This window comes from Moschus berezovskii, chromosome 5 (assembly GCF_049115385.1).
Source record: "Moschus berezovskii isolate FMDL1 chromosome 5, NW_MosBer_1.0, whole genome shotgun sequence".
NCBI classification, from domain to species: Eukaryota; Metazoa; Chordata; class Mammalia; order Artiodactyla; family Moschidae; genus Moschus; species Moschus berezovskii.
Window position 1 is genome coordinate 32,084,423 of NC_142464.1, and position 20,362 is coordinate 32,104,784.

A 20,362-nucleotide genomic window follows, 5' to 3' on the forward strand; every position below is an offset into this window, starting at 1 on the left:
AGTAACTACCACTCACTTTTTGGAAGGCATTGTTACAACACACTCTCCTTGAGAAGTCTCTTTCAGGCTGTTTGAGAAGTGTGGGATGAAGATAACTTAGTGCTTACAAGTCCTCTCTTACTGTTACAATAATAATTATCATGATTATTATTGTTAAACTAGAAATTACCTACGACTTTATCACTCTTCCTTTGTTTGTTTTCTCATTCTTTATAACGTTTCCCCAAAAATGACTAAAAGAGGTGACTTTTTAAGATTGTACCTGCTATTATCTTTATCATTCTGCCTCATAGCCCACAGGAGATTTGGTTCTCATGGGTTTATCATTAGAAGGGAAGACAGGACCCAGTAGATATCTGAGCTGTTTACAAAGAGAAAATAAATATTACAAATATTTTCCATTTTTGTTTTGGAAATTGCTTTGTTTTTTGTATAAATTAGGGAAAAAATTAAAAACAAAAACACCACCCTCTCACCAGTCTTGGACATTTGCTATCCCAATATACTTTCTGAAGAAGCAATCTTAAGCTTCAGGCTACATACATAGCCATTTTCTTCCTGGTTAATAGCACAATCTGGAACTCAGATGAGCTGACTATGATGCAGAGTGGGACTCCGGGTAACTAATGTCAACCAGCTTGGGGACAACAATGAGGGAATACAGAACCATCTCCTACTGTGTGTTCTAAGAGCCAGCATGCCTGGTTGCAGTGGTCTGTCCATCCCCATCAGAATGAGGATGCTTCGGTAGTCTCAGGGAGATGGCAGGATCCTGAAGGGCAGCAGTTTTCCACGAGTCAGCAAACGTGGTGTCTTCTCAACGGTCCAAATCTGCATCTGCTTTTGATTTGTTTCTACAGAAAAACCCTCAGTCAGTTTTCATATGAAGCGTGCCATGGATCCCAGCATTGGGAGCATTCCACCCTGCTCCTCAGTCAGGGTCTCCCTCACCAAGGGAGATCTGTCTATTGAAAGATGAATGACCGAGATCGGACTGTGCCATCCCCTTGATCGAGCTGTTTTCTTATTTGAGACTGTAAGAAAGCACACTCACCTGTATGGACTATTGAGCAACTTTAAGATAACAAACTTTGACTTTTAACAAATATTAAATACGAAATGCTGACTGGTAAGAAAACTATGCAACACGTAATTATCATATACCCTCTTCCCCAAGTTTTATTCTTGTTTTCTGTTTTTTTCTCAGGAGAGATACTATAAAGTGGTTGCTAAAACATGCACAAATTGGGAACTGTCCTAGCACTTTTAGTAATAGCAACAGTATTTAATGAATCAAAATGAAGATATAAATCTAAATTTATTGATATGGGGGAAATGTTCATGATATATTGTTAAGTGAGCAGATGAAGAACACTACAGAATGATTAAATTTTGTTTTAAATGTTTATATGCAAAGGGAGAAATCTGAAATGTTCATTTGATGTTTTTACTTTAAATTTTCTATAATGATTATATGTCACTTTCAAAGTTATGAAACAGAAACAATAAAAAATAATTCATATTCGAGCAAAGACTTCATATGCAAAGTATTTCCCCACTGAATGTCAAATACATTGGAACCATCTCAAAGGGAAGGCTATAGTTCTTTGGATCTAAAACTGAAAAGACAACCAAAAGCAAAAATCCTAGTATTTAGAAAGGACTATTCAGTAAGATTCTAACTATAAGCTAATTTCATTTTGAAAATTGGAGATTACTGTCTACAGCTGAAAACATCAAGGGATTCAAGATGGTATTTATATGAAATTTGAGAAAGCTTTGACAAGTTTTTGGCTAACAACTCACTGTCTTGCAAACACACACATGCACAGAAATTGCTTGAGACTAGTATGTTCTTATAAGCACTTTGTCTTCCTCCCGGGAGGTATATGGAAAGCAGATAAATTAAAATAACTTTTGTCCTTGACCTGCACAAAGTAATGATTATACAGGACACTAAGCTAAGTCTTTCTGGCAAGCCCACCTTCTCTGACAATATAAAACGATTTTCTGCTATAGAGTTATGTCAGCGTTCCTCTATCTGTCCTTCTGGTACCACGTGTCCTCCCCCAGGACAACTTGGACCACCCACACACTAACAGAAGCCTGATAGACATCAGAAGTCTGACAGACCCTAGGCTCGGCTCTGGCAATGAGACCCCAGTGCAGCCTCATTCGTCTCTCTTTACTCCTTTCCTCAACCCTTCCATGTTCGAGAAGAATGAACAGACTCTTCCACAAGCCTGCATGTCGATTTCCCGTAGGTTTTCAGGGGTTCCTTTGTAAGAATGGGTTAGCATAAGAACGGCCATCTTGAGGCCGGAAAAACCATTTTTACTGAGTATGTGACTTGAGGGAAGAAGAACTAGATAAAACCTGGGAGACGAGTTAATCTTAAGTACCAAGAATGTGGGCGGCTGCGATACTGAAAATTAGGTAAACAGGTCTGATAAGTTTATCTCGTTAAGACACCAGGATAGAGATATGCACAGCTGTGTGTGTGTGTGTGTGGAAAATTCCTGTGAGTTAGGTAATTTAGAAATATTATGATTTGAAAATGCTATATAACCCCTTGGCTCTGAGTGCTCAGGGTCCTTGTTGAAACCCGCTGCGTTGGGCAGACACTTGGACCCCAGCTAGCTGGAAATAAACCTTGCAGTGTGTCTTGCATTATCGTGAGTGTCCTCTGTTCCTTTGAGGGAAGGGCGACTCCGGACTCTAACACCTTGACTCTTCCAATAGAAATAAGTTTGAAATAATCAACATGTGATTTGGGAGTACTAGGCATTCAAAGACACGAATAACTCACCAACTTCCAGCGTAATATCTTGATCCACTCATCAGCTTCTACTCCTGTCTTTGCACAGAGGTAAAATGTCCTGAATGGAAATACTAAGCTGATAAGACAAAAGAAAGAATGCAAGATATTCCAGACAGTTGAACATCTATTAGTTGAGCACTCATTAAAGTATTCCAAGTGGAAAAAGAATTGACATAGAACCTGGGTAAGAACCTCAGGAGATGGTACATATAGAGCTAGTCCTGCTGGCAAACTGCAGAAATGTTGAGGGTGTTGAAGATTCACATTATTATTTTTACAGGCAGATTTGTATATTTTAATGAGTCCAAACGGTGGGATGGAGGTGGGGAAGAGGTCCAGGTCAAACCCAGATCCTTTTATTGTTCATGATCTAGGCTGAATACACACATGTGTTTATTCCTCTGATTTGTTAAATGACTCAGAACTTGTGCTACGATTCAAAGAGCAAGCAACACAAATAAAAGAGTTTGCTGAAGGAATTCATTTGTGTTACCTGGCTGCAACAAGGAAGACAGTGGCCTCTGTGGCTGAAGGCAGTTTTAACTTTTCAGAGCAGGAAAGGAGACAACAAATCTCTTCAACTATTCACTTTGCCTCCTTCTTGCCATGAGTTAATCTTTGCTGAAGGGAAGACAAACTTGCCTACTGGCATGAAAGACTGTTCTAGGAATAGAATTAACTCCTTTGACTGTGTCTTGGGTTATAGAGTCAAAATCATTTGACTCATGGACTTCCCTGGTGGTCCAGTGGCTAAAACTCCCAGCTCCCAAAGCAGGGGGCCCAGGTTCAATCCCACATGCTGCAACTAAGAGTTCGAACACTGCAGCTAAAAGATCCCACATGCCATAAATAAGACCTGATGCAGCATAATTAATTAATTAACTTAAAAAATCATCTGATTTATATCTTGCCCATACTTCCTGTCCTAACAGTTGAGACACAAAACACTAAAAAAAAATTTTTGTCCTTTTCATGAAAAAAAAAAAAGAGCCTTGAACTGAAACCATAAGGGTTTCTATACCCTAAAACGAAAGGGACATATCTTGTTTACACCAGTAAATAATGTTGAATAGACAAGAGGTAAGTCTCTGTGTATGAAAGGTAAAACTTGATGTGAAGTCCAGTTGGGCAATTAGTAGACAAGGGACATCGGGGAGGGGGTGTGATATTGGGCACACACTGTACAAAACTGATTGCTGGAATTGTCATTGTTTGGCACTCCTTGTGAGAGACATGATTAATTACCTGTTAATACAGATCATTTTTCCTTTCTTCTTGCTAACAGAACCCCAGGCAATAAATTACGATTAGTTGGAGCCAATTATAATCATGTGTGCATGCTCACTCAGTCATTTCCAACTCTTTGCAACCCCATGGACTGCAGCCTGCCAGGCTCCTCTGTCCATGGGATTCTCCAGGCAAGAATACTGGAAAGAGTTGCTGCGCCCTCCTCCAGGGGATCATCACGAGTCAGGAATTGAACCTGTGTCTCCTGCATTGGCAGGCAGATTCTTTACTACTTGAGCCACCTGGGAAGCCCAATCATGATCATAGTACACTTTTCTAGCTTCCCTTGCTCCTGACTGCAGTCTTGGCCAATGTGATAGGAGGGAAAATATGATAGACGAGTTTCTGAGAAAATGTCTGCTTTCCTGATAAAAAGGGCAGACCTGGCTCATCCCATCCCAGCATCTTTCTTCATGGCTTACATGAAAATATGAGACCTACAGCTGGACTAGCTCTCTTGGACCCTGAAGAAGTAAGCATGAGGAAAAGACCAGAAGAATTATATAGACATTGGACAGGACCGTGTCAGTGTAGTTGCCTGCCTCCCGATTGCTTGTCATACGAGAAATATAAACCCCTGTTAGTGTGAACGGTATCTTTATGTGAACTTAAAAAAGATTTCCATCATTAGCTGATACTATTCAATCATTAATTAACAATAAGTGAAGTGAAAGCCTCAAAGTGAAGTCACTCAGTGACAGACTCTTTGCGACCCCATGGACTGTAGCCTACCAGGCTCCTCCATCCACGGGATTCTCCAGGTAAGAATACTGGAGTGGGTTGCCATTTCCTTCTCCAGAGGATCTTCCTGACCCAGGGATCGAAACCAGGTCTCCCGCATTGCGGGCAGTCGCTTTAACCTCTGAGCCGCCAGGGAAGCCCAATTAACAATAGTTGATGTTAATTTTCTTAGATGGGACAATGATATTGTTCTATAGGTGCTATTTTTATTCTTAGTAGATACAAATTTAAATATTCACGGGGAAAGTGCCATGATGTCTGCAACTTACTTTCAATTGGTTCAACAAAAGAAAGTGAATAGATAGAGATAAAGCAAATATGCAAAATGTTAATGATTGATGCATCCAGGTGAAGGGTATATGGGTATATAAGTCTTTCAACTTTTTTTATTCTTTTTTTTCAAATTTTTTTCTTTTGTATTGGAGTAAGCCTCTTGATGAAAGTGAAAGAGGAGAGTGAAAAGGTTGGCTTGAAGCTCAACATTCAGAAAACAAAGATCATGGCATCTGGCCCCATCACTTCATGGGAAATAGATGGAAAAACAGTGGAAACAGTGTCAGACTTTGTTTTTTTGGGCTCCAAAATCACTGCAGATGCTGATTGCAGCCATGAAATTAAAAGACGCTTGCTCCTTGGAAGGAAAGTTATGACCAACCTTGATAGTATATTAAAAAGCAGAGACATTACTTTGCCAACAAAGGTCCGTCTAGTCAAGGCAATGGTTTTTCCCGTGGTCATGTATGGATGTGAGAGTTGGACTGTGAAGAAGGCTGATCGCCGAAGAATCGATGCTTTTGAACTGTGGTGTTGGAGAAGACTCTTGAGAGTCCCTTATACTGCAAGGAGATCCAACCAGTCCATTCTAAAGGAGATCAATCCTGGATGTTCATTGGAGGGACTGATGCTAAAGCTGAAACTGCAATACTTTGGCCACCTCATGCGACGAGTTGACTCACTGGAAAAGACTCTGATGCTGGGAAAGGTTGGGGGCGGGAGGAGAAGGGGACGACGGAGAATGAGATGGCTGGATGGCATCACCGACTCTGTGGACATGAGTTTGAGTGTACTCCGGGAGTTGGTGATGGACAGGGAGGCCTGGCGTGCTGTGATTCATGGGGTCGCGGAGAGTCGGACACGACTGAGCAACTGAACTGAACTGACTGATAGCTGATTAACAATTTTATAATAGTTTCAGATGAAGAGCAAAGAGACTCAGTCATATATGTACATATATCCATTCTTCCCCAAACCCCTCTCCCATCCAGGCTGGCACATAACATTGAGCAGAGGTCCATGTAAGTCTGTTTATTTAAATTTTATATGTTTAAAAACTTTAAAATAAATGTTGGTGGGAAATAAAACACTTTTTTCTCAAGACACTTTACTCCTCCCAGTTAGAAAATTATCATGATACACTGATAGTGTTAGAATAAAACACTTTTGTGCCATCTGCAAGAGTTGTCATAGTTACACAAATCACTCATTCTTGGAGTCAACAAAGTTATAACTAAAATTGAATAGAACATCTCAAAGGAATGGAAGCTGTCTGACACGTGACTGGCATCCTGTCATGTGCAGTATACTTGTTGCAGTGTACGACGTGAAGAAGCAAACCCAGCAGAACTGCTTATTTGTTTGCACCACTTTAAATGAGTATAGGGCTTCCACATGGCTCAGTAGTAGAGAATCTGCCTGCCAATGCAGGAGATGTGGATTTGATCCCTGGGCTGTGAAGATACCCTGGAGAAGGGAATAGCAACGCCCTCCAGTATTCTTGCTTGGGAAATCCCATGGATAGAGGAGCCTGCCAGGTACAGTCCATGGGGTCACAAAAGAATCAGATACAACTTCATGATTTTCCCAACCGAGGGATTGAACCCCAGTCTCTTACTTCTCCTGTATGGCAGGGAGATTCTTTACCACTGTGCCACCTAGGAAGCCCAACTTAGCAACTAAACAACAACAAATAAGATTTTATGTTACATTCAGCTGAAAGGGCTCCTAATATGCATTTACAGCCTCAGATCAAAACATCTGTATACATTAGACATACAATTTTTTATTCTGCTAAAATAAGTGTCTGGCAAGAAGATTTTAAAAAACATTTCCTCTATAAAACAACTTACCAAAAGCAGTTTACCCTTTCCTGTGAATAATCAAATTGCACAGCTGAACATTCAGTCAAATCTAGGATCCGAATCGGTTCTGGTGACTTAAAACAAAAGGACAAACTATGTCATCATAAAACACACACACACATACACACACAAATCTGTTCATCACTGATTCCCCAAACAAGTTTCCACTATGAGTGACTGTTAACTTTACTTCCACTACAGGAATTGATAATAGAAAAACTTCCTAAGGGAAGCCACATGCTTGTCTGGGGATTGGCTTTTCAAGAAATTGGACATTAGGAAGATACTTTTGTTGTCAATTCAAGTTTGCTGGAGAAGGATTTTTAACACGTGGAAGGGAGTCATTTTTCTCCCGTGTTTTTAGACATCCACTTTCTCAGAAATTTTGTGTAGGAAAAATGAGAAGAGACGAAATAATTTTAAATTTGCTTAATGAGTTAGACCTGATAAATGGACATATTTTTAATAGAGGAGGACACTGCTACAGAGTCAGTCCACCCAATGTGGTAAGGGAACAATTCCATGCTCTAAACAGAGGGGGTGGCACGCCCAGAGAGCTAGAGGTTAGCCAGACAGAACAGTGTCTGCTATACACGTCTCATTTATGCAAGAAAGCTTTGCTCATATCAGGAATCGAGAACTCTCATCTCCAGTCATTTATAGGATGTTTCTTATAACTTTCAGGGATTTTAAAGGCAGATATTCCTTTCATTTAGAGAGCTCATTTTTAAAGGGAAAATATATGATCATGTTTCTTACCATCTGGTCTTTGAAGTATTTCAGTTCATTCCTGTGCAAAGTAAACCACCTCGTTTTCCAGGTCTGGAAAAAAAAAATGAAACATGTAGGCTTCGCATACACGACTATAATACTTGGACCGTATAATTTCCTTTTGTTGTAAAAGTACCTAAAAGATTAGATACAATGAAATATTCTCGTGGTGTTATTTCTGAGAAAAAAAAAAAACTTTCAAACTGAACCTTAAAATTTTAAAGTTTAAAAAATTAAAATGATTCCATGCCTTAAGCTCATTACAGAAGCAAAGATATCATTAACATTTTTAAGCAAGTAAAAAGAAATAACCTATTGTAAATATTTAAGGTGACTTGCATTACAATAAACCACTAACATTTCCATCTTAGTAAGACTTAATAATCTTAAACTATGGTAAGAATAGATATAATTTTTGAGCATCTATTGAAAACTTCATACCATCCTTGGAGGTTTATATACATTATAGACAATCCTTACACAATACCAAATATTATTATTCTTGTTTTACAAACAAACAAACTGAGGTTTAGGAATCTCAAACCACATGCTGTTCTAAACCTTGCCTAGAAATTCCAGGGCATTGGTGGAAAGATGTTACCCACTGTCTTGTTAGCCTCTGTCTCTCTCTCTTTTTTTTTTTTTTTTTTGGTCTCCTTCTTCAGTACTAACTGAATGCTCATCATCTTTGGTGGCAATGTTCCCAATTAAAGGAACTAACAGTGGATTTAAAAATAATGCTATGAACATGAATATTTCCTCCTCCCAGGAATAATCCACTTGAGTCAGGACAAAATAACTAAATATTTAGGTTAAATTCAAGCAGTCCAGTACCCTTGAGAGATTCAGTGCCCTGATACTTTAAATGAGAAAGAACAGACACTCCATGAAGGTCTTCTCAGCCCACGAACATGAAATTGAGTAACTTTAAGGAGATCCAACCAGTCCATTCTAGAGGAGATCAATCCTGGGTGTTCATTGGAAGGAGTGATGCTAAAGCTGAAACTCCAATACTTTGGCCACCTCATGCGACGAGCTGACTCACTGGAAAAGACTCTGATGCTGGGAAAGGTTGGGGGCGGGAGGAGAAGGGGACGACCAAGAATGAGATGGCTGGATGGCATCACTGACTCTATGGACATGAGTTTGAGTGAACTCCGGGAGTTGGTGATGGACAGGGAGGCCTGGCGTGCTGCAATCCATGGGGTCACAAAGAGTCGGACATGACTGAGTGACTGAACTGAACTGAACTGAACTGAAAGGTACAGTCACATAAACAGAAAACAGTTGGATACCTCCCAACTAGTAAGGTCCAAAATTTTGTTTTCTTTGGGATTTTATAAGATAGTTACATTAGTACTAGTGAGATGGTTGGGTTTTTTTTTGTTTGTTTTTTTGTCTACTGTTAGGTAAACATTTCATAAAATTTTGACTTTTTTTTACTAAAAAACAATCTTAGAAAGCAAAGGTATGTACTAGACATGGAACTCTGCTCAATGTTATATAACAGCGTGGATGGGAGGGGAGTTTGTGGGAGAATAGATACATGTATATGAATGGCTGAGTTCCTTCGCTGTTCACCTGAGACTACCATAACATTGTTAATTGGCTATATCCCAATACAAAATTAAAGGTTTAAAAAATGATTAATATGGTAAAAAAATTATTGAATAAAAAAAGATATGTGCTAGAGGAGAAGGAAATGGCAACCCACTCCAGTGTTCTTGCCTGGAGAATCCCAGGGACGGGGGAGCCTGGTGGGCTGCTGTCTATGGGGTCGCACAGGGTCGGACATGACTGAAGTAACTTAGCAGCAGCAGCAGCAGCAGAGCTAGTTTGCTACTTTAAGCCTCAATTATTGCATCAAGAGGATTTTAAGTTTTGAGTATTAATGATAGGTAGGCTATTTTCATACATGTCACTTTACCAAAGAATAGTCAAGTGATTTTATAGAATTTTAACTAACATTAGCCATCAAGATGAATTTTGTAAACAGGCAAACGTTATAACTGGGTCAAAATGAGTAGGTAGTTCTGCTTTTTAAAAGTCAAAATGAGGACCAAGCCCCCAGGATGCGTTCTCTCTCTTTGTGGCTGATGCTGGAGGCCATGGGCTTCCTTACCTTGACCAGACCACCCTGTTTGGTGAGGTAGCCTTCTTTGGTGCCCAGCTGAAAAAGAAAGAAACACTCAAGTGAAGTCCAGAACTGTCACAACTTGAATTTTGTCTATTTATGTCCTATTTTAAAATGAAACAAGAATTTGCCTTTGATCTTTAAATAATTGCCTTTCCTTCTTCATCGAGGCACTTGAAAATCCTTCCCGTGTGGTAAAGTCTGTTTTCACACCAGATTGTCCGGTGTGATTTTGCAGCAACAGAGAACAGTGCACAGATTCTCCTCTAACGTGAGTTAGCACTTTGCAGTCAACCAGGTTATATAAGTTATACCAATTATAAGAGCCTGCATTGGGCAACCCACTCCAGTATTCTTGTCTGGAGAATCCCAGGCACGGGGAAGCCTGGTGAGTTGCCGTCTATGGAGTTGCACAGAGTCGGACACGACTGAAGTGACTTAGCAGCAGCAGCAGCAGCACTAGGCAAAGGGCATCTGTGCATCCCAGCTGCTTGGATTGTTGCTGGGGTGTTACGCACATAAACATGGCCACACACACTGCCATAAGGTCAATACATGGGCAACTTTGGATAAAGCAAAGAAGAGGGATTTCTGTACTTCCCAGTCTGTAGTCTGCTAAACTGCTTTGTGAATTAGAAATCACATTTTCTACAATTTATCATATAATTCTACAACCCCACCCCTTTGTTTTTCCACAGACTATCTCCTGAGACCTATATTCCATGGGATAGACTCAAGAGTGCATATCTATTTAGACTTGATTCATCCAGAAGGGATTTAAAGTGAGAATGAGTCATTTCTTTAATTTCACCTATCAATAATTCAAGGGTAACAACACGACACATAGCTGGCACCTATGAAGTATAAGGAATGGTGGGGAACAGTATGAATAGCAATTTGCATAAAGCTAGGACCCTTAGGTGAAAAAATTTCAAAATTCGTACATTCCTGAAGAAATTAGATTCGTGGCAGTCTATTTTGTTCTATGATGTCATAATACATCTTATATTAGTAAGAAAAAAAATGAATAAAAATTGGGAAATGATTTGGTTGATGTCAATGTTTTTTCATGGGAGTTTCCACAGTATTTGTTCCTGAGATGAATTCTCCCTACCAAAGGAAAAGAGGAACAGCAACCATCAAAATAAAGATTTAAAGCCAGAAATAACATATGACTATGACCACTTCCTTTAAAATTCTTAGGGCATTGAAGTAACAATCAAATTCCCAGGTATTCATTTAAATAATGGTTAATAGCATTGGTGAATTTGATATTGAATAATCAATTTGATTCATTCTGACATTAAAAGAAATTGAACTGACTGAATTGAGTTTGGATATTATATTATGGAAACAAAAAATTTACCATTTTGGATTATTGAGTCTACAGAGGCAAAATAAAGATAAGTTATTTTGTAGAAGATACTGATAGAATTGAAATCACACTAAGAAATCATGCTACTGACTCCATCTTACCTCCATCCAAACAATATATGATAAATCTAGTATTTTTCTAAGGATTTGATAGATAAGTGGAAGGCTGCAGAGAAAAGAGCTGAGAATACCAATTTTATTCATGGTCTCAGGAGGTAAGAAAGGAAAATAAACATAGCAGCAGATTTATTTTTTAAGTCTTCTCATCTAGAAGAAGAGAGAGCCCCAAATTGGAAACAACCTAAATATTTTAAAATTAAAGCATTAGCCTGCCTATCATCCTTCCTATCTGCCTACCTTGTGTGTGTTCATGCCAGTCATGTCCAACTCTTTGCAGCCCTATGGACTGTAGCCCTCCAGGCTCCTCTGTCCATGGAATTTTCCAGGCAAGAATACTGGAGTGAGTAGCCATCTCCTACTCTGGGGGATCTTCTCTGATTTAGGGATCGAAGCAGCATCTCTTCTGTCTCCTGCATAGTCAGACAAGTTCTTTACCACTAGCACCATCACGTGGGAAGCCCTGCCTGCCTTAATTTTAGTCCAAAGCCATCAGGTGGGATAAACTGAGGAAGTGTTCCAGAATGAAGCCTACTTAAGAGGCAGGACAGATAAAGGCAACTTGTGGTTTTGGATTGCATCCTTATGCTCTAAGGCGCCTTACTAAGAAAACTGTTGACTGACGCCTAAATGAGATCTGCGGATGGGAGTGTGGCACTGTATCAACGTTAATTTCCTAATATGAATGTCTCTGGGTGGTCCTGCAGGCAAATGTCCTATTAGAATCTGGGTTTTTATTCTTCTGTTGATGATTGTCATGATCCCCCTACTACAGTGTGAGCTCAATGAGGGCAGAGCATTTGCCTAATTTATTGCCAACCCTCCAGTGCTTAAAACAGTCCTTGGGGCATTGTAGGCACTTTTTTAAAAAGTTTGCTAAGCAAATGAATTAATTAAATTCATCCTATCTCAGATGCCCAATCCTATGTTGTGTATGAAATATATAAACAATCACTTCCCCAAATGCAGTTGCCAAAAGATGGTAAACAGTTTTACAGAAGCATCTACATTTCTGGGCAATAGGACACCTATTTTCATTTTCACTTCAAGCAAGAAGTTCTTTTTCCTGTAAATAGTACTTAATCCCCTTCCTCCACTGCTAGTGCTTGTGCAAGAAGGGCATCTCCACCAGAGAAGGCAAAAGCCCAGAAGCCCTCAATCAAAGCTGTGAACTCCTGTGTTCAGCTAGGGGAGGAGAGCCCCTGATAAGAGGGTAACTGTTCCCCAGCTGGCTGGTCCATTCATTCCGTGGTGAGGAGTACTATGACACAAGAATCCACTAGAAAACCTTTCTAGTTTTCTGTCCATATCAATGCACAATAAATATCATGGCCTCCTCATTATACAGTGTGAGTGAAGACATTTTCAACTTATCCACTCACCATTGTTTCGGTTTTTTTAATTAGTTAATTTTGGCCTTGTCCCTGGCTTGCAGAATCTTAGTTGCTTGATCAGGGATTGAACCCAGCCTGGGCAGTGAAAACGGCTGAGTCCTAACTACTGAACCCCCAAGCTACTGGACCCCCAGGGAATTCACCACTGTTTTTAAAATGCCGTTATGCAGAACCTTCTGCATATGGTCATTGCTGGATACTTGGGCAGGTGAATCCACCTGACACCTGGAGTGGGCAAAGAAGGCAAGCAATAAAGCTTGCAGAATGTGATCCCAAGAAGGTTGTTTCTACCTAAGTATGCCCCCTGTCTCATGCTCACACCGACTCCACAAGTTCGGTCTTATCTGCATTCTACTACTGAAAAAGGGCGCACGCAGTGCGGTCTGGCTTGATCGACCTTGAGTGGAGATCTTTAGGGGAAGATATGAGTTTGCGTGAACTCCGGGAGTTGGCGATGGACAGGGAGGCCTGGCGTGCTGCAATCCATGGGGTCGCAAAGAGTCGGACACGACTGAGCGGCTGAACTGAACTGAACAGAGAAGGATGTAAAGTAAAACTGAGAGTACAAATGAAAATGATGGTGAAGTGATTGGTGGTGGGGTAGGATGGTAAAGACGAAGGCCAGGAAGACCACAGTCGACCAGAAAACAAAGACTTGGTTAGATCTTGATGTGTTCTCTGGTCTGTTTTGACTTGAGGCTATTTACTATCTTGCATTCGTAAGTTTCTCTAGTTCAGAGGTCTTCTACTTCCCTTTGTAACAAAGCTAAAACATCTTCCTCAGTCAATTTCCAGAATTTTTGTTTTTGAATGGAGGCAGCGTAGTAACAATGTAATGTGTCGTGAACCTGATTAGCCTATAAAGCTACTGATTATGATACCAGTTCCGGGAAAAGTCTCAGGCTCCTGGGAAGGCGGACTCCATGCAGGTAGGCAGTCTCCTGTCCGATGAGTCTAGGATAAAGGTGAGCAGAGCGTGCACAGAGGACGGGGTGTTAGAGGAAGCCAGAAGGGGTCAAGAAGGCTTTCTGGAAGAGACTGATCCCAGAGGCAAGCTTCTAAGGATGAGGGAACAGTAGAGATGTTGGCAGGCTTTCAGATGCAGGGAGGAGAGGAGGAGCATTCAGAAACGCGGGGTCCTCCAGCGTTAATGTGGGAGAAGCATAAGGGCAGGCCAGGGAGAAGAGCAGGATCCAGGCGGGTGAAGACAGTGGGCATCCACCGAAAGCTGTTAAGCTGGAAGTCACGGTAAATCTGCTTCTCAGGAGAGATGTCTCTGGTGTCAGGGTAGAAGAAGTACGGCCGCGGAGACAAAAAGGCCATGCATGTTTTTATTTAATCTGTAGCTAAATATCGTTAAGTATAATGACTGCTATCTAGAACTAGTGCTTGACGTTTCATTTAGGTGTGATCCTCTTTATCATGAGGACACAGCCACATACCTTATAGGAGAGCATGCAGCCAATGAGAAAGAGGAAGAGAATCAGGACGCCCTGGCACAGTGAAGGGAAGAAGGTGCTGGAGAGAAATCTTTTCAGGGTCACAACTCACAGAACAAACGTCAGTGGACTCCAAGGAGAGCAATGAAAGCCCCCATTGCACTGAAAGTGAACAGTGGCTCACATGCCGCAAAGGAGTCCAAATGTCTTCTTCATTCAGTGAAGGAAAAGCATAAGTAATAAAAAGGCCAGGGGAAAAAATAATATCCTGATTTAGAGTAAAGGTGGAGAATCTTTTTCTTCCAGAGAAAGTTGAAATGTAAAAGAACTTTTTTAAAAAATTTAATGAGTTTGTAGAATAACCGTTTAGACAACTGTGTGACCATAAGCATCTTCCGCACAGTCTGCCATGAACTTGTTTGGTGAAGTAAGGACAGGATTTAAGTGCCGTTTCTGGTCTTTAAAATCCTATCACTATCGCATTGTAATTTTTTTTTTTTTACAATTTACCCTGGACCAGATGAGCCATAGGCTTAGATTACGTTCCTTTTCCAGTTTTATATCCCAAGGTAGAATTTTATGTAAATAAAAGTACTGTAAAATGTGTGTAACTTATTGCATGTTATTGCTTTTAGACAGTGAGCCCGGTGGGCAGATGGATGGCCACTTACAGAAGGCGCAGTGGGCACCAGGTCATTTTCTGATCTTCCCGTCTGCATTGCTGTATGAACCCGGACGGATTCATAAATGGATGGTTCTTCCACTTTTTTGGGATAGGGGTGTTTCAGAACAATCAGAGTGCCTGAACGTAGACAAAAAAAAAAAAAAAAAAAGGTCAAATATAACCCCCAGAAAGAGAGTCCAAATGCTAACACCAGATCACTGTGCCTGGATCATAAAGTTTCTTGTTTTTCATGGATTCACTGACTCATTGTCTCAACATTTATCGAGTACAAACTACATTCCAGGCTCTTAAACTGGACACTGGAGATATAAAGCATTATGAGATAATTTCTGCCCTCCTAGTCTGGGACAGAATTAGCCATGAATATAGTCATTTGACTGAAGAGGGTGATGAGATCACCGTCGGCAGTGTGAACCAAGCATGCTGGGTGTCCATGTGGTAACTCTGCTTTCTAGGAGAGATGTCTGTAGGTGGCAAGGTATAAAAAGTTCCACAGAGACAAAAAGATCATGCATAAGAAGTGCAGTTCTATGGAATGCTTTAGAAATGCTTTCCTAGGGGAGGCAACACCACTAACCTCCATTGCTGCTGCTGCTGCTAAGTCACATCAGTCGTGTCCAACTCTGTGCGACCCCATAGACAGCAGCCCACTAGGCTCCCCCGTGCCTGGGATTCTCCAGGCAAGAACACTGGAGTGGGTTGCCATTTCCTTCTCCAATGCATGAAAGGGAAAAGTAAAAGTAAAGTCACTCAGTCATGTCCGACTCTTAGTGATCCCATGGACTTAGACCTTAGCAATAACTGTTGGTTTTCCAGGTGGACTTTACAAAAGTTGTGCAAACAAAACCGCAGTGTACCAGGTATAGAAGGATTTATTCCACTGTTCTTCTTTGTACTATTTTCAGAACAACTTGTAACAAATCCGTGGACCTAAAAAATATGAGCTTATAGCATTTTCCCTACTGTCTCCTACCACCCCATTGACAGCTGAAGGAAAAGAAGGCTTTGTTTTTCTTTGGTGGATAGGAAGTGAATAGGCTGAGGCCACTGTGCAATTGCCTTCATTTCCATGTGAAGGAGGTAGTACAGGCAGAAAAAGCCCACCTCACCCCCAGCCTGGGGGGACCAGGAATTGGGAACTGAGAGCTTTCAGCTCAGGACTAATATTTCCCCCTTCTGCCTCCTTCCCTTCGCTTGATTAGTCAGTCAATCAGAAACTAGAAAGTGACTACGAAAAGAGTAAGTTAAGGGTTTTCTCCCCTTTGCTCTGGCTTCTTGGTTTTTTTTTTTAATTTCACTTGGGTCTTTCATATAGAAGGTCCAGGATTGTACCAGACCCTGGGTGACATGCAAAGATTTCAGTAGTTGATTCATCACATATTTCCTGAGCTTTCCTGAGTGCCAGGCACTTGTCCAGGCCCTGGGGATATAGCAGCAGACCCAGGAGCTGTAGCAGTCACTCTCGTGGCCGCAGAGACAGAAACATTTTGGAAAAAAAGAAAAGTCAGGTGAGAGAATTGTTATGAAAACCCTAACAAAGCAAAGTGAAAGAATGAAGAGTGAAAAGAGAAAGGGGTCTGGGTAGCGTGGTATTTATATCAGGTCAGGGAAATCTTTGATGGAGTGACAGAGAGCTCATAGAAAGTATAGACTTTGAATTGGAGTGAAAAAGACGCAACAAGGAAAGGAAAGTACCTCCTCTGCAGTTAAAAAAAAAACAACCCATAATAATAATGATAAACCTACAAACGAAGCAAAATCTTTCTATGAGGTTTGAGTATAGATAATGAATTGACTGCAAAGACATAACAGTGCCTTCTGACACAGGGGCCCGGATAACGCCCTGCTGGAAAGCGAAAAGGGACACTCATCTTGGCCCCCAAACAGCGGCCTCCTACTCGCTCTGCACCCAGCTCATCTCAGGAACACCGGGATCACAGTGACAAATGGCAGTTCTCAGAAGGCCTAGTCCTGCTCTTGCACACTGCCTGCACCCCTTTTTGTTGAGGCGATTCTTTCATGAGAACAGATCCAGTCATATTGGGACAAGGGGCCGGTTACAGGTTTACAGTCATAATGAAAGCAGCAACCCAAACCACGAGCAGCCGTTGTGCAGGTCCAGGGCCGCGTGGATGCAGCTGTGACACAGCAGATGCCTGCTGAATTGGGGACTGGGTACTCAGGGGCCGCCCGAGAGAAACACGCTCCGGCAGCCGCCCCGGCTCTGTGGGAAGAGCCACCGTGGCCACTCAGTGGCTGGGGCCATTCTGTTCCAAGCTTCACTCTCTTCCTCTGACAAGTGAGAATGACTACCCTTTCTTCATGAAGCTGTTTTAAGCACCAAATAAAGAAGGGCTTGCAAAAGGATTATAAAAATGTTAGATGTTGCTACGTTCTGATATATTTTTAAATTCTTAAGTGCAATGCCAGTGAGCGCCATCTTTGGGAACATGGATTTTAAAATTAGGTAAAAAGACCTAAATGTAACTATGTGCTAAGAATAACAATGGCAGTCGTCTAGATAGTCACTGACTATAGCACTCAGACAGATGCCTCTGAACACTTCCGTCTGACAGTAGAGGAGCAGACCGGAGCTCAGGGCTCAATGCAGCTCACAAATTAGAGAAAAAAAAAAGGTGAAATCTTGTGCTTCATCTTCAAGTGAAGTGAAGTCGCTCAGTTGTGTCCGACTCTTTGCAACCCCAGGGACTGCAGACTGCCAAGCTCCTCTTTCCATGGGATTTTCCAGGCAAGAAAACTGGAGTGGGTTGCCATTCAAATTCAAAGTTGATGCTAAATTATCATCCTATTCATATGCTTAATATGAAAATAATATTTTAAATGATGCCCTAGAAAGATGCCCCTGGTCAATCCTCTGTCCTTTTGCATAGAACGAAGCATCACCTAGGTATATACTTGCCTATACTAGTTTCCTATGATGTTGAAGCTGAAACTCCAATACTTTGGCCACCTGATGCGAAGAGCTGACTCATTTGAAAAGACCCTGATGCTGGAAAGATTGAGGGCAGGTGGAGAAGGGGACAATGGAGGATGAGATGGTTGGATGGCATTACTGACACAACGGACATGGATTTGGGTGGACTCCAGGAGTTGGTGATGGACAGGGAGGCCTGGCGTGCTGTAGTTCATGGTGTCAGAAACAGCTGGACACAACTGAGCGACTGAAGTGAACTGAACTGATTGCTGCTGTAACAAATCATCACAAACATGGTGACGTAACTTGACTTGATTATCCTACAGTTCTGGAGGTCAGAAGTCTGAAGTGGGTATCATGAATCTAAAGGGAAGATATTGGCAGAACTGCTTTCCTTTTGGAGACTCTCAGAGACCATCCGTTCCCTTGCCTTTTCTAGCTTCTGTAGGCTGCCGGCATTCCTTGATTGGAGCCTGCAGTGCTGTAATCACTTGGGACAATAAAGCCATTGCCTTTCCAACACACACATTTCCAAGCCCTGTGAGTCCTTTCAGAGCAGGTATGGTGTCAAATTTATCTTTGTATTCCTACCTCCTGATAGAGTTTCTGACATAAGGAAAGCTTAATGAGTGAATGAGTGAACAAATGCCACAGTAATTCAGGTGTAAGGCAGGGAAGAACATGAAATGAACCAGGCTTCCAGGTCCACGGTTACCTCGACCAGGGCAAGGGCAGGACAGGACAACAAACCCAAGTTCAGCTCTCCAAATCTCCACTGAGCTGTGCTTAGTCATGTCTGACTCTCTGTGACCCCATGGACTGTGGCCTGCCAGGCTCCTCTGTCCATGGGGATTCTCCAGGCAAGAATACTGGAGTGGGTTGCCATGCCCTCCAGGGGATTTTCCCAACCCAGGGACTGAACCCAGGTCTTGAACATTATAGGCAGATTCTTTACCAACTGAGCCATCAGAGAAGTCCAAGAACACTGGAGTGGGTAACATGGAGTGCCATGCCCTCCAGGGGATCTTTCCAACCCAGGAATTGAACTGGGGTCTCCTGCATTGCAGGCAGTTTCTTTACCAGCTAAGCTACCAGGGAAGCCCCATATCTCCACTGGCAGCACTCAAATTCTATTTTGAAAACTTCCTCTGAAGTTTAATCAATGAATAGCTAAACTAAGGTAAATGATACTGAGTCAACCAGGAAAGCAGAACTGACATATTAATTTTAGCTACTAAGACCATGCGTGAGGCTAGTTTGAATGGTGTCATGAAGAAAATAAAAAGCTACTTATAAAATGCTAGCTTCCACTGATAAAAATCTGGTCTCCTGAGAGACATGTCTCCTTAGCCAACCATTTTGCCAAGGAAAGGCCAATATATGGACTTCTTGGCATGGCTTCTAGGCCTACAATGATTTCCTCTTTTCTAAACACCATCCCATCCCCTTACACAGACGTAGACCCCCAGAGATCCTATCCCTCCCCTATAAACACCTAACCTGGATTCACTCATTGGACCGACCCAGGGATCTGCTTAGTCACTTCTCTGGAGAGACAGGTCACTAACTTCAGTTTCTGAGTTCACAAAGGAGACTGTTGTTTCCTGCCTTTGACATGAAAGCTGGTTTCAGAAACAGCTCCATGAAGGCACAGTTTTGAGTTGATCAGAGCATGAGGAAGGCAGGTATTTCAATGTGCTGAAAGCTTTAGAGTAGCCTCATGATCACTTGGCTGATTCCTTGTTGTCTCTTTCTGTTTCTCTTTCCCTTAAATTCTGAATGGGAATACGATTATGTTTCCAAAAAATTCCCACTTTTCTCCCCGTATCTCTTTTTAAAGAAGTTCAGCTGGCTAAGGTTAGTTTCTATCGTTGGCAATTGAAAGAAACTTATCTAATGTAGACATCACAGGTTTATTATTAAGTTAGAAGATTCAGGGTTCATGACAGCATGCTGACTCCATAAGAAAGAACTCTGGGTTAGTAATATTCAGACCAAACAAACTCCAGGACTTTGTTAGAAGATTCTGACAAAGGGCAACAAACAGGAGGCAGGGGCTGGTAGAGAGAAAAGAAAGTACAGGTTGGAACCCTGGCTGTGTTTCACTTCAGTTTCTGAACTACATGAAGGAGATTGTTGTTTCCTGCCTTTGACATGAAACCTGGTATCAGAAATTCTTGGTGGGGGAATATTTTTGAACTGTAACTTACAGACAACTACTCAGTGTATAGTACTATGAGTTTGCATTGAAACACTCCTTATCTTATATTCCAGCAGGAATTCAGAAAATAAATAAGAACAGTCTCAAGCCTCAGGCACTGGTTTGATATCTAAACTATAGTGCAAGGCACACATAGCTACTAAGAAAGAAACTTTGTTTAGAATATTTCTTTTTTGCACTGAAGTGAGTGCTGCCACCAGGTTCCCCACCTAGACTGTAAGATGGCTGGAGGGCAAGGATGATACCTGTTTCATCACTATATTATCAGTGGCAAGCAGTGCCCAGCTCACAACTGGTTCTCAATA

The 20,362-nt window shown here is 41.5% G+C and overlaps 1 protein-coding gene across 4 annotated transcripts in view; it reads right to left on the bottom strand.

The window, feature by feature from the left end:
• Nucleotides 1–281: 281 nt before the first annotated feature.
• The window catches only part of DAPP1 (dual adaptor of phosphotyrosine and 3-phosphoinositides 1), a 57,750-nt gene continuing 37,669 nt past the window's right edge, over nt 282–20,362 (bottom strand). The window contains exons 4-9 of one of the 4 annotated variants that reach the window (XM_055434663.2): nt 14,888–15,018; nt 9,881–9,928; nt 7,747–7,809; nt 6,976–7,061; nt 2,810–2,879; nt 282–1,034 (exon numbers count right to left, since the gene is read on the bottom strand). In XM_055434663.2, coding sequence (XP_055290638.1) covers nt 966–1,034; nt 2,810–2,879; nt 6,976–7,061; nt 7,747–7,809; nt 9,881–9,928; nt 14,888–15,018 — 467 coding nt within the window. In that variant the 3' untranslated portion in view covers nt 282–965. Of the gene's footprint in view, nt 1,035–2,809; nt 2,898–6,975; nt 7,062–7,746; nt 7,810–9,880; nt 9,929–14,887; nt 15,019–20,362 lie in introns of all 4 variants that reach the window. The other 3 variants (XM_055434664.2, XM_055434661.2, XM_055434662.2) reach the window with 3 other exon arrangements.